This window comes from Caenorhabditis remanei, chromosome X (assembly GCF_010183535.1).
Source record: "Caenorhabditis remanei strain PX506 chromosome X, whole genome shotgun sequence".
NCBI lineage: Eukaryota > Metazoa > Nematoda > Chromadorea > Rhabditida > Rhabditidae > Caenorhabditis > Caenorhabditis remanei.
In genome coordinates this window covers 20967107-20981026 of record NC_071333.1, presented here as the reverse complement: position 1 = coordinate 20981026, position 13920 = coordinate 20967107, and the positions used below count along the sequence as shown (strand labels likewise).

General features: G+C 38.6%; 4 protein-coding genes across 4 annotated transcripts; 2 read left to right on the top strand and 2 right to left on the bottom strand.

Annotated features, from left to right (window-relative positions):
- Window positions 1-161: 161 nt before the first annotated feature.
- Window positions 162-1381, top strand: GCK72_026204 (uncharacterized protein; the record flags this gene model as incomplete). The annotated part of the gene is made up of 5 exons (XM_053736733.1): window positions 162-241; window positions 296-778; window positions 829-912; window positions 959-1208; window positions 1256-1381. The coding sequence occupies 5 exons, from the start codon at window positions 162-164 to the stop codon at window positions 1379-1381; spliced, it is 1023 nt and encodes a 340-aa protein (XP_053580299.1).
- Window positions 1382-3146: 1765 nt separating this feature from the next.
- Window positions 3147-9287, bottom strand: GCK72_026203 (uncharacterized protein; the record flags this gene model as incomplete). The annotated part of the gene is made up of 8 exons (XM_053736732.1): window positions 3147-3344; window positions 3416-4082; window positions 4127-4210; window positions 4597-5241; window positions 6673-6886; window positions 8584-8668; window positions 9019-9157; window positions 9205-9287. The coding sequence occupies 8 exons, from the start codon at window positions 9285-9287 to the stop codon at window positions 3147-3149; spliced, it is 2115 nt and encodes a 704-aa protein (XP_053580298.1).
- A 135-nt stretch (window positions 9288-9422) lies between these two features.
- Window positions 9423-10118, bottom strand: GCK72_026202 (uncharacterized protein; the record flags this gene model as incomplete). The annotated part of the gene is made up of 1 exon (XM_053736731.1): window positions 9423-10118. The coding sequence occupies one exon, from the start codon at window positions 10116-10118 to the stop codon at window positions 9423-9425; it is 696 nt and encodes a 231-aa protein (XP_053580297.1).
- Window positions 10119-11034: 916 nt separating this feature from the next.
- On the top strand, window positions 11035-12254 carry GCK72_026201 (uncharacterized protein; the record flags this gene model as incomplete). The annotated part of the gene is made up of 5 exons (XM_053736730.1): window positions 11035-11114; window positions 11169-11651; window positions 11702-11785; window positions 11832-12081; window positions 12129-12254. 5 exons carry the CDS (start codon window positions 11035-11037, stop codon window positions 12252-12254), a joined length of 1023 nt encoding a protein of 340 aa, XP_053580296.1.
- Window positions 12255-13920: the final 1666 nt, after the last annotated feature.

Genomic DNA, 13920 nt, shown 5'->3' with positions numbered 1-13920 from the left:
GTTTTTTTGCGTAAACTAGTTGAGCATAAATGATTAAAAATAAATTTTCGGAGAAGGCTTGATTGGTGGGCGAGAATTTTACTTAAGATAATCTTTGTTTTTTTTTCGTTCACATCTAAACACAAATTCGGTAAGCAATGTTTTTGTTTTTTTCAGAAACTATGGGTCGGGTTACGAAAAATTGTGATGCCAAATCTTCCGCCGACTACGAGTCATTTGCGAGAAATTCAATTTGTAAACGGTATGTGTATATTAGACTTCACTTATATGTAACTAGAAAATTTTCAATCTTTAGATCCGAAAACCAGCGCCCCTGTGATCCCCGATTAACCAATGATGATCGTTCAGTTCTCGCTGATTTCAAGCTTATAAGGAAGATTGACTCAGATATTAGTAATCTTGGGGAGAGATATTTCGAGGAGGACGACCAAGTGACTAGATCTCTCATTCATAGTATTCTGAAGAAATTGGATACCATTGGAGACGGTACTGAGGAATCACTGAATATCGATACGATCGATTCTTTCCGCTCCTATTGCGTACGAGCCAAGGATCTCTATAATGATAAAATTGTGCGCCTACGAGCTAAAAAATCTGAGCAAGAGGAATTGCTCACAGATAGAAAAGAATCGTTAATGGCCGCTATTGAGCGGAAATTAAAACAAGCGACCCAAGATGCGGATCGTTCTATTGACTTGAATGCGATCTTTTCTCACGACTCATTCTGTGAAAAGTCGGCTACCGGGGACTCTGCTCATTCTGAATATACTAAATCAACGTGAGTTATTTGCCAAAAATTCAATACCCATAATTACATTTTTTTTTCAGACAACAAGATGAGGTCACCGGCATGGATATGCTCCACGGACAAAACTATGGTTTTATGACGAGTTATGGAGAACATCGGGGAGGGTTAGTGTGGAAGTATGTATTTCTATCAATTATTGTGTTGTTTCAGAGACTCTACTCCACAAAAGCCTGTATTCGAATTCCTCACGCCAAAATTGCCATCTGAATCCAAAAAGTACAATCACAAGTTAGAACAACATTCCAGCGCTGGAAAGTCTACACCAAAAACTGTTAAGTTTACACCTTACAAGATTCCACAACAACGGAAAATGTCGGCGCGGAGTGATGTGATGTGTACCGAGTCACCAAGTAAAGCAGTTTCGGGGGCCTTTTCTCAACTCTCTGTTTCCGCTACTAATGTGAGTAAAGTTAAACAAAAGTTGAAAATTGATAAATTATTTTGCAGAAACAGACCAGTTCTATTAGGAACTTGTTGACCGCCGGTGGACACCAAAGTGGATTGCCACAAGAGACGCAAGCAACGGTTACTGTGCGAAATACGACTACCACCATGACTTCCCTACACGAATAGGGATTTTTCGATGTGACACTCATTTTCAACGCATCGACAGAATTGTCGAACTATCTGTTAAATAGTTTCCAATTTTTTACCGAATCTTCCTATCGTGGTATTATTATTATAATTATTAGTCTATTTGCTGCTTTTCTCACTTGTAATCTCATTTAGGTATGACATGATTCTCGTTTTATATGCTAGTTATTCTTTAGATAGGTTTGTTTTATTGTTTGTTTTAATTTATTGATTTATTCCTATAGTTGGGTTTTAATCAGGGTAAAGTTTATATGTATGCTTTCTTTTTCTCATCTATCATATTTTCCTTTGGCCACCCACTACTTTCGTCTTACAATTTCAATAGAGGCTTTATGTAATCGGCGAAAAACCCTCCTTTGACCGAAGCCTCTTCTGGCCAATGCCAGATTTCATGATACTTGAGCACCTTGTACCCTTTAGAAATGGTCTAGTTCAGCTCATCTGTGCACCATACTCCAGTCAAAAATCTTTCAGAGACCTTCATACACTTTCCTTCAATGTTCTGATCAGTCGCACGAGTTCTACAAAGAACAAGCATTGCTTCTTCCTTATTTTCTGATTTAAATATCTCATAGCTGCGTCTTGTGTGGCCAGTACTTCACAAAACACAATTCCTAATTGTAAAATGAAAATATTAATAAAAATGGGGAAAATGTGCATACCATTAAGATTTAATGGTTCATCTAGTCTGGGAAAATCAATCTGGACAATTATTGGGTTTCCTCGTGGGAATGCGGCGCCTTCTGCATTGAGATATTCACATCCCCAATCAGAATTCAGATTGAATCCCTCATATAGAATACCTTTTTTTCTCTTCATTGTTTCCTTATACAAACATTCCATTGTCTTGTCGAATCTCATTGAACATTTCTTGTCACGATCCGGATAACACGTTGAGCACCCGTGCCATACACATCCATTTGCATTTGACTATTTATTTCTGAATTCAAATGATTTATACATCTGGTTATAGATACTTTTGACCCCGGGGAGTCTATTTGTCATTGATTTTTCGAAATCAAAACCGGCTAAACTTATCTGCGAGCCGAGTTACAGGCTCTCACACTTTCCGTACGATTAAGTTTTTACACCTAGAACTCCAAATCGGGCACATATACGCCATCGCGTAGTTTCATTTGTGTTTCTCCTGTGCTCGTACGTTGAAAAGATGAAACATCATTCTTATATATAAAAGACAATTGGGCGTTGTCTGAGGCGCTGTCCGCAACGGTTTTGGAAAGAGAAGAGAAACTAAGCCAGCGGGCAAAACCGAACTAGCGTGCTTTGAACACGACCGCCGCTTTAGACCACTCGGCCATGCGGGCACATTTGAAAAAGGGTTGCCACGTAAATGAGAAGAGGCCAGCCGACTGAACCCGCCGAAGGCGGGGAAGAGAGGCTGGTTTTTGTGAATAATATTTGTTGATTCGGAATTGCATGTGAAAAAATTGACCGTATGTAACGTTTGAAAGCTCATAACTCGGTTCGCAGAGACAATTAGCAGGTTTTGATGGCGAAAATGGACTCCCCGTAGTCGAAAGTACATATAAATTTACAGATCGTTTGAAAGCAGAGTCTCCAAAGACTTATTCTGTATGTACAAATTTGATTTCGTATTTACATTCAAATTGTATTGTGAAATGTGACCTGTAAGTTTTTATTACATCCCAAGACTCACAGAAAATAAATTTATTGTTTTCAAAAACTACCAGAAAACAAAAAAATGGTAAGCGAGAGCTAACAACTAATTGAACTTGGAGATTGTAACATTTGTCATTCCCACCTCAACCACATATCGCTGTTTTTGTGCATTTCTAAACGCTCGGATTCGCGTATTAGGACGCGGCGGCAGGAACTCTAGTCTACCGAAGATGTCGTCTGGGTTGAGCTGGAACATGGTTCCAATTTCGAACCTCTTCACAGCACTTGACGCGAAGACCATCTGAAAAATATTCATTAGTTTTTTTAAAGACTTTTAACAATTTTTAGCAGTAATCAAAAACTAATACTCACTTGAGTGATGTAGATGATTGCATCCATTGGGAGTTCCTTGTTGAGAAGCATCAACTTCACATTTGGACACTTCATGAGGCTCTCAATAGGGAATCCCTGTTGACCGTGGATTTTGAGTATCTTTGTCGTAGCTTTCTCCCATTGTGTCATTCCAACAATTGAGTCGATTTGTTCCTTTGTCATTGGATTCTGATAATCTTTTATTTCGATTTCAAGCTCCTCGAGATATCCTGGGTCGATGTGTTCAAGAATCATCATCTCGTCTCCTGGTTTCGAAGCAACAATTTTTAGATTCTTCGTTTTCAATTTATCTTTGAGATTTTTCAAAAGATGTTCAATTTTTTCGAAGTCATCCCAGCCTCCATTTTCAATAATAATCCTGTTCATGATGAACTGTCCATGACGCAAGTGGAGTCGGAGTTGGGTCAACAACATTTCCGTCGAGCATGTGTTTTCAACTACTTTTCTTTTGCTTCCACAAGTGACGGAACATACAAAACCACCGCCCACAACTTGGAGATCTTGGTACACGACGGCATGCACAAACCAAGGATGACTCATTGTGAACTGGCAGTTTCCTGGTTCGAAGACAGCCTCAAGGGACTTGAAAATAGGGCGATTGTCAACGTAGTCGCGGAGGAAACGGTTCTGTCCACGGAGAAGGAACCTGAAACACACGTTTTTTGAGTTTTTGAGTGAATAATTTCTTACGTTTCAACTGGAGGCAAATGTTTCGTGATCATGTCCAGTGCGGTTCCCGGAAGGTTGTTGATTGTAATAGTGGTCCGTCTTGGCCTGAAATTGATATCGAGTTGAGCTAAGATTTATTTGTTTAAAAACTAAAAAAATAACAACTTTGTTGCCTAAAATTACAAAAATACAGACTTTTCAAAGCTGGTGCCGGCAAGGATTCAAAAAGTGTTATTTTTGACAAAATTTTTCAGAAAGTTTTGAAATTTCAGAGTAAAAGTACTAAAACTTTGGCTCATATCCATTTTTTTTATTGAATTCTAAACTGCTAAGTGAAAAGAAGACTTTTTCAAAAAAAAATCCAACAACTACGAAAAAAATTGAACATTTGGCTCGAAGCATGTTTTTCTGATTTAAAACGGGCCGGTCCAAGAATAATTTTGATTGTGGCCCGTGCCGAACTACCCCAAGTGTGCAAAGATATAACTTACGGTGATACATAGTCGTAATCGAGGTCTCCGCTCCTCAATTTCGAGTACAAGTACTCGAACGCCGTGTACTCCATGAACGTTTTCTTGAACAGGTTGCAGAACCCATTGTAAGCCACAGAGACTGGCACATTGGTCAACACGTGCACAAGCACTGCACCACGGAACATGACTGAATTGTTGAGGAGGTGTTCCGGGTTTGGAGGTGCCACCATTGCCTGCAAAGCAGCTCGGTCTCCTGCGATGGCTCTGTCTTCCTGGGCTGCTTGCTCAACCGCTGGTGGGAGAAGTGGTTGCCCTTCGAGACCTGGTGGTGGTCCCATGAGTAAGGATGGTGCTTCGAACGCTGATGATGCTCCCAAGTCTTGCTGGTCTTCAGAGAGTCCTGATGGTCCTCCTGATACTTCATATGGTAGAAAAGCTGCGGACCCTCCGAATGATCCCAGCCCATCATGACGTCTTTTTTGTCCTCCAAATGCAGGATGAATTTTGATTCCTGGTTGTCTTCTCCGATCTTCTTGATGTCTTTGTCCTCTCAATCTCTCTTCCAATTCTTCTGCGGCTAGTGGTCTTCCGATTTCAACTATTCTTCCTCCTTCCTCGATAACTCCATAAACCACATGTCCATCGATCTTTGCCATTGTTTTCCTGGAAACAATACGATAAGAGTTTTCAAAAAACAAAACAATAACTGCGAGACGTAAAAAAGGAAGAAAGAAACGGAAAGTATGTAGAAGATAAGGTAATTGAAGCTGCGAGGTAGAGTGATAAGAAAGAAGGTAACAGAGAACATAAGGAAGGAAGAAAAAATCAAAAATATTGAAATACTTTACGTATTGAACTAGAAATGTAATTAGGAATGGGCGGTGGAAAAAATGGTCAAAAACAGTGTGACTGCTGGAACAGGAGAGCTTCGAATTTTCAAAAGTAGTATAAAGATGCGGAAGGAGATCTTCTTTTTTCCAAAAGCAGTCTGTTGAAATAAATATCAATCAAGGGATGAGAGAAAACTTTATGATTAAGAAAGGAGTTAATATTAACTAATGGGGCAGGAGAAAAAGAAAAAAGATTTGAAAATTGCTTGAAGTGAGATGAGTTCCTCAGTTTTTTAAAGAAAAGAAGAACAGTAAAGTGAGAGCTGAAATATAACAACTCGCACATTACATTTCACGAGTTTACTTAAACCATGCTAGCTCTTCAAAGATTTGCTACACCAGACGACATTTTTCAAAATGATAGTAACACACGAGACCTAGTACTAGTTAACACACGAGACCCCTAACCCGTGACTTTGATTACGGAAAAGTAACTTGACCCCCATTTTTTATAAGTCCATTGCATAAAACGAAACGCAAAAGCCAAGCAAGTCACTCTTTTTCCTAGCTTTCGTTTTTAGCCATTCTGTGCGTTTCAGTCATGTCTTATCCAATCATTTCATTATTCTATCATGTACAAAACCCTTCTCACAAATTTCCCGGCAACGTTATAAAAATCGTTCATTTAGATAGTTTTTCACCAGATATACACATGCAGACAATAATCACAGATAGAATATTGGAGAAATTCGAATTAAACATGCTCGATATTGAGAAAATTAAAAAGCGAATGGAGAAGCTGGGATAACTCATACAGCCCATACATAAAAATGAGTCCACGAAGACCACCAGAACAAAAACTTGGAATATAATCAGTAAACAATAAATATCCACGAAAAAAATTAAACACAATAAGCGGACGAATCATTTAGTGGACAGCCATTGAGATTTGAACCAATTTTTTTTGAAAATTCCAGAACCATGGTTTTCTGAAACATAAGTCAGGCTGAAAAAGAAGCGCTCGCTTTTCTACGGAACTGTTGAACTTCCATAGAAAACCCCAAATATTGCTTTTTTGATCCAACAGAATTGAGTTTTTTTCGGAATAGTAAAAAGATCTGATGAAGTTGCCGAGCAGACTAAGAGGACAGAAGAGGTACCTTCTAGTTTTCTCTTCTGCCACTTCCCTGTGCACCTGACTACGTTATCAGTGCAAATATCGCGAATACGTTTCTATTTCAAACCAACCAATCCTCCTTGTCACCCAATAACATGAACTGTGGCTGTATCGGTCTGTACGTTGACAACTTCTTGCATAAATTCATCTTTTTTCCCCAGGCGACGCCAATCACGATAGATTGATCCTTTGAGGAACCCTCCATTATTTTCCGATACAGCCGCATTTTCTTCTGCTACTGCTCTGTACGCCTTCCACATCGGCCTTACTTTCCTCTGAACCAGTGCTATTATTGACGAGCCTGAAATGAAATGATGTGTTTTCTATTACTCAATCGCGATTTTCATCTTATTGGCTCTGATTTTTTACAAGAAACTGGGGTTTTAGCAGTTTCTTGTATATATTATTACTTGGCTGGACTTTTTGCAAGTTTTCACAACATTCACCTTCTTCTTTTTGGCGAAACCTTTTATCTGCCTTGTTGGACGCAATACCGAATAAAAGTAACTATCTTTTCCAGCTAACAAAATACTGTTTTACACAACGTTTTTTGAAGCTGCCCCGAAATATAATATTCCATATGTTTGTAGCAATTTCTTGGATATCCACTTCATTTCTAAGATGGAATCAGCTTTTGGCAGCCTAAAATTATTCGAATCCAGTTGAGATCATTTTCGAATGTGGTACAGAGGTCTTACCACGAATCTTCCAAAAAATAAAGTACTGTAGGTGTCCTAAAGGAGATCGGTCTGTCTGTGTTCTGGTTTATCCGCACGTCGAAAACGCGTTATTGGTACGCCAGTTGGTTGCTGAAAGCTTATAAAATATTGTCATAGGCGGTTCAATAAGCTCATAATCATCAAAGATACGCCAGACAGCCAACAATTTCACAATATGGCGCACCTTCGACGCCCTTTTCCTCTTAATTTTGGCATTTTTTGCCTTATTTTACGAGCCACGTTCTCAAAAAGCTCAAATACTCACTTAGATCTCGGCGAGTTCAATGTCACTAGCCTACCACCAGAAGTATGGCTAGTCGCTCATATCCCGCGGGCCCAGAAAAATAGCCAAAAAGCCGTTCTAAAGTAAGCAATGGTTCCGAAACGTCAGATTTGGAATTTTCGGTTTGGAAATGGTGTACATATGTACATGTGTATTTGGGGAATAATTAGGTTTTTGAGAATTTGCGCGGGACAGCCTTGAATATATTTTTTTGCATCTTTTTTGTTTTTTGGCACTTTTTCCCAATACGTAGTAGTAAAGACATAGAACTCGCCGAGATCAACATTTTGGTATACTTTTCAGCTCATTGCGTTTTAGTATCGCGCCGGCCCGTGTTGGTTCATTTTACCCCGGCCTGCAAATATGGGTTTAAAAACACAGAATAATTACGATTAGAGACACAAATATTCCAATTTATAGAATTATCTACTTCAAATTAGACTCTGAAGTTATGGACTGCTCCGAGTGGATGGATATACAACAGGACGGAGGCGGCAAATGGGCTTCTATTACGTGGTCACAGAAACATATCTGCTTCATTGTATGGGACTAAGAGCCGATTTTTCTTATCAAATATGCACTTGTTCTCCCTCATTAAAACAAATTGAACCAAATATCTATATCTACAATATTACTTTCAGTAAAAATCATTTCTTTCTGCGAAAATCGCTAAGCCCCCACACCAAGAAAACAGACATCGGGGCACCTTGACACACAAACACTCAATAACATATTAAAAGCGCATATGACGGCTTACTGTTGAACCAAATTTCTTTTTTCCAGAATCTTTTTTCTATTCTTCAAAATTTTAATGGTTGGTCCGTCCACTATGTTAGCATAAACAGACACACATACAGATGAGTGTCATTTTAAAGGCGCATATGATGTGACAAGCGGTGAGTCTCGTAACAAATGCGTCCGGCTTAGGTACGTCATTTTTCAACAGTAAAGCTACACAGAAAATCTATCTTGCATCACACTATATTATTCAATTACCTGTTCTCCCTCCCCAGAATGCCTCTTCTCTTTCTTTAATTTCTATGGTTGATTCAATCGAAAGTATTGAAACAACTCGAACCACCTGAAATATTTTTGATCATTGTGTGTTCTGAAAAAGCAAATACGTTATCGAAAGTTGAAGCCAAAAAAAATCAAATTTTTTCTACGGACTTGTCAAGAATTATCCGAAAAGCAGGTGCTCTCACCTTTGGACTGTTGAAATAAGAAGTAAGAAACGAGAATTTAATAATTAGGAAAAAATTTTGAAACGGTGAGTAAAAATGATGTTTATCAAATCCTGTTCAAGCGGTGGACCACTCATTTCAAGTGAAGAAATTGAATGGTTCAGTTTTCCTTGGCAGACACCATTTGCAGGCTTTTGTAATTGAAATAAACAAAATGAGAAACAACAAGATTAGAATGAATTATTACAGTCAGATCTTCCACGAAAACAAATTTTAGTCTCAGCCACCACTTCGAGTCGTCTTCTCTCACTAACCTCCCACGTTGTTCAATCAGTTCATAGGAGACATTGAGGATAAATACAGCATCGATGCGAAGTTGAACTTGTCTGAAAATAATCATCATAGCAAATAAGGATTTGATAGAAACGCTCACTTTTCAGAAGAACCAAGTACTTCTTGTCTCTGTCTTAGACTGTCCAGACAATGCTTCACGGTCTCTTCGCTTTTGACTCCCATACAGAAAGTGGTCCCAACCGGACGCCCCTGTTGCAGCCAATTCTCAATCAAATCCAGGCAATTATTTGCTGGATTCAATGCGTTCTCATTCTCCAAGCACACTCTTCGGTTGGTCAAATTCAGAAGAATTGGGGATCATGAATCATTTTCACTGGGATCATTATAGATAATCAAACTTTTTGCTTCTCTCACAATGTTGTTTTGAAAATAGTCAGTAGAATTATTAATTGCAACTTTCAGTTGTTGAATTGGAAGAGATGATGGATGAATGACTTCCTTGAAACGTTCAAATGCAAGTGAATTCCAGCATAAAACTTCTAAATTATTGATTTTCAAAAAAGTTCCAACGGGGAAACGGAGAATTTGATTGTGAATCTCGATTTTCAGATTCTTCACAGATATATTCGAACCACGATTTCCAATTAGTTTCGTGAGCACCGTCTTTTTTGCTTCATAAAGATATTTATTGTATGCAACACGTTGGATTGTTTTTCTTGGTGAGCGTGTAGTAAATTGAATCCAGGGAGTATATGGCCGGTTCTGATTGTTTTGACGATTGTTGAAAACACTGAGGCGGTCCCGAATTGATTCAATTTGAAATTGAATGTATTCTTCAGACTCGTTTAATGTAATTTCTCGATATGTTGTCTCTAGTAAAGCATTCGAACGATTTAAACGACCATCATTTGCGCTCCTGGTTTCGTCGTCTTCAATATATTCCTGATTCAACCGTTTGGAAAGCAGAATTTTCAAAATTCTCAGTTGCTGGACTAGATATTCTTCCGATTCCTCCGTAATTAACCAATCATTATGTGGAATAGATTCAGTCATTTTGGTACTCCGTATCAACGTGCATTAATGCTAAACCCCTCTTATGAAATGATTGAACAACGTGGGAGATTACTGAGAAAAAATAAGTCTTCAAGTGAAGAAGGGCAAATTGTATATCTTACTGCATGGCGCTGTATTATATTTGGAAAAAAAGTTTGTGAGTATATTGGGAGGTTATTCCTGGCGCTCCGGCGTGTTCCACCATTTTATGTAAAATCTAACAAGTACGAATTATTAGCTAAAGAGGTCGTCGATATAACCGAAAAAGTATATCCACGAAAGAGGAGTTCTCCTTCTTTTTTTCGGAAATGAACTTTTTTATGGTTCTTCATTTGTTTTTAACAAAAGCCTAACAAATACACAAAATTTGTTTTGCAAAGTTGAATGCAAATTTCTGCAATAAGCTGTTTCGTGTACTTTGTTTCACAAAATAACCATTATAAGAGAGATAACCCATTTCCAGAAACGAGAAAATCAAAATAGAAAAAAGAAAAAAAAAGAATTGCGTCCGGAGGAACCGAACCCTGACCTCTTGCTCCCCAACCCAACCTGTTACCCACTCTGCCATCCAACCGTTGAAAAACGTGGATTATCTAGGCAGTGACAATAACCAGGGGTGAACACACTAACAGTGAGACGTTCACACGAGAAACGCGCCCTATCATTACTGGCGCATTCTTTGCTAGTCCAATGTATCTCTTTCCCTTTTGTATACCTTTTCTGTCATTTTTTTTGTTTTGAACAAGTTGTTCTTAGTTTTTTTGCGTAAACTAGTTGAGCATAAATGATTAAAAATAAATTTTCGGAGAAGGCTTGATTGGTGGGCGAGAATTTTACTTAAGACAATCTTTGTTTTTTTTTCGTTCACATCTAAACACAAATTCGGTAAGCAATGTTTTTGTTTTTTTCAGAAACTATGGGTCGGGTTACGAAAAATTGTGATGCCAAATCTTCCGCCGACTACGAGTCATTTGCGAGAAATTCAATTTGTAAACGGTATGTGTATATTAGACTTCACTTATATGTAACTAGAAAATTTTCAATCTTTAGATCCGAAAACCAGCGCCCCTGTGATCCCCGATTAACCAATGATGATCGTTCAGTTCTCGCTGATTTCAAGCTTATAAAGAAGATTGACTCAGATATTAGTAATCTTGGGGAGAGATATTTCGAGGAGGACGACCAAGTGACTAGATCTCTCATTCATAGTATTCTGAAGAAATTGGATACCATTGGAGACGGTACTGAGGAATCACTGAATATCGATACGATCGATTCTTTCCGCTCCTATTGCGTACGAGCCAAGGATCTCTATAATGATAAAATTGTGCGCCTACGAGCTAAAAAATCTGAGCAAGAGGAATTGCTCACAGATAGAAAAGAATCGTTAATGGCCGCTATTGAGCGGAAATTAAAACAAGCGACCCAAGATGCGGATCGTTCTATTGACTTGAATGCGATCTTTTCTCACGACTCATTCTGTGAAAAGTCGGCTACCGGGGACTCTGCTCATTCTGAATATACTAAATCAACGTGAGTTATTTGCCAAAAATTCAATACCCATAATTACATTTTTTTTTCAGACAACAAGATGAGGTCACCGGCATGGATATGCTCCACGGACAAAACTATGGTTTTATGACGAGTTATGGAGAACATCGGGGAGGGTTAGTGTGGAAGTATGTATTTCTATCAATTATTGTGTTGTTTCAGAGACTCTACTCCACAAAAGCCTGTATTCGAATTCCTCACGCCAAAATTGCCATCTGAATCCAAAAAGTACAATCACAAGTTAGAACAACATTCCAGCGCTGGAAAGTCTACACCAAAAACTGTTAAGTTTACACCTTACAAGATTCCACAACAACGGAAAATGTCGGCGCGGAGTGATGTGATGTGTACCGAGTCACCAAGTAAAGCAGTTTCGGGGGCCTTTTCTCAACTCTCTGTTTCCGCTACTAATGTGAGTAAAGTTAAACAAAAGTTGAAAATTGATAAATTATTTTGCAGAAACAGACCAGTTCTATTAGGAACTTGTTGACCGCCGGTGGACACCAAAGTGGATTGCCACAAGAGACGCAAGCAACGGTTACTGTGCGAAATACGACTACCACCATGACTTCCCTACACGAATAGGGATTTTTCGATGTGACACTCATTTTCAACGCATCGACAGAATTGTCGAACTATCTGTTAAATAGTTTCCAATTTTTTACCGAATCTTCCCATCGTGGTATTATTATTATAATTATTAGTCTATTTGCTGCTTTTCTCACTTGTAATCTCATTTAGGTATGACATGATTCTCGTTTTATATGCTAGTTATTCTTTAGATAGGTTTGTTTTATTGTTTGTTTTAATTTATTGATTTATTCCTATAGTTGGGTTTTAATCAGGGTAAAGTTTATATGTATGCTTTCTTTTTCTCATCTATCATATTTTCCTTTGGCCACCCACTACTTTCGTCTTACAATTTCAATAGAGGCTTTATGTAATCGGCGAAAAACCCTCCTTTGACCGAAGCCTCTTCTGGCCAATGCCAGATTTCATGATACTTGAGCACCTTGTACCCTTTAGAAATGGTCTAGTTCAGCTCATCTGTGCACCATACTCCAGTCAAAAATCTTTCAGAGACCTTCATACACTTTCCTTCAATGTTCTGATCAGTCGCACGAGTTCTACAAAGAACAAGCATTGCTTCTTCCTTATTTTCTGATTTAAATATCTCATAGCTGCGTCTTGTGTGGCCAGTACTTCACAAAACACAATTCCTAATTGTAAAATGAAAATATTAATAAAAATGGGGAAAATGTGCATACCATTAAGATTTAATGGTTCATCTAGTCTGGGAAAATCAATCTGGACAATTATTGGGTTTCCTCGTGGGAATGCGGCGCCTTCTGCATTGAGATATTCACATCCCCAATCAGAATTCAGATTGAATCCCTCATATAGAATACCTTTTTTTCTCTTCATTGTTTCCTTATACAAACATTCCATTGTCTTGTCGAATCTCATTGAACATTTCTTGTCACGATCCGGATAACACGTTGAGCACCCGTGCCATACACATCCATTTGCATTTGACTATTTATTTCTGAATTCAAATGATTTATACATCTGGTTATAGATACTTTTGACCCCGGGGAGTCTATTTGTCATTGATTTTTCGAAATCAAAACCGGCTAAACTTATCTGCGAGCCGAGTTACAGGCTCTCACACTTTCCGTACGATTAAGTTTTTACACCTAGAACTCCAAATCGGGCACATATACGCCATCGCGTAGTTTCATTTGTGTTTCTCCTGTGCTCGTACGTTGAAAAGATGAAACATCATTCTTATATATAAAAGACAATTGGGCGTTGTCTGAGGCGCTGTCCGCAACGGTTTTGGAAAGAGAAGAGAAACTAAGCCAGCGGGCAAAACCGAACTAGCGTGCTTTGAACACGACCGCCGCTTTAGACCACTCGGCCATGCGGGCACATTTGAAAAAGGGTTGCCACGTAAATGAGAAGAGGCCAGCCGACTGAACCCGCCGAAGGCGGGGAAGAGAGGCTGGTTTTTGTGAATAATATTTGTTGATTCGGAATTGCATGTGAAAAAATTGACCGTATGTAACGTTTGAAAGCTCATAACTCGGTTCGCAGAGACAATTAGCAGGTTTTGATGGCGAAAATGGACTCCCCGTAGTCGAAAGTACATATAAATTTACAGATCGTTTGAAAGCAGAGGCTCCAAAGACTTATTCTGTATGTACAAATTTGATTTCGTATTTACATTCAAATTGTATTGTGAAATGTG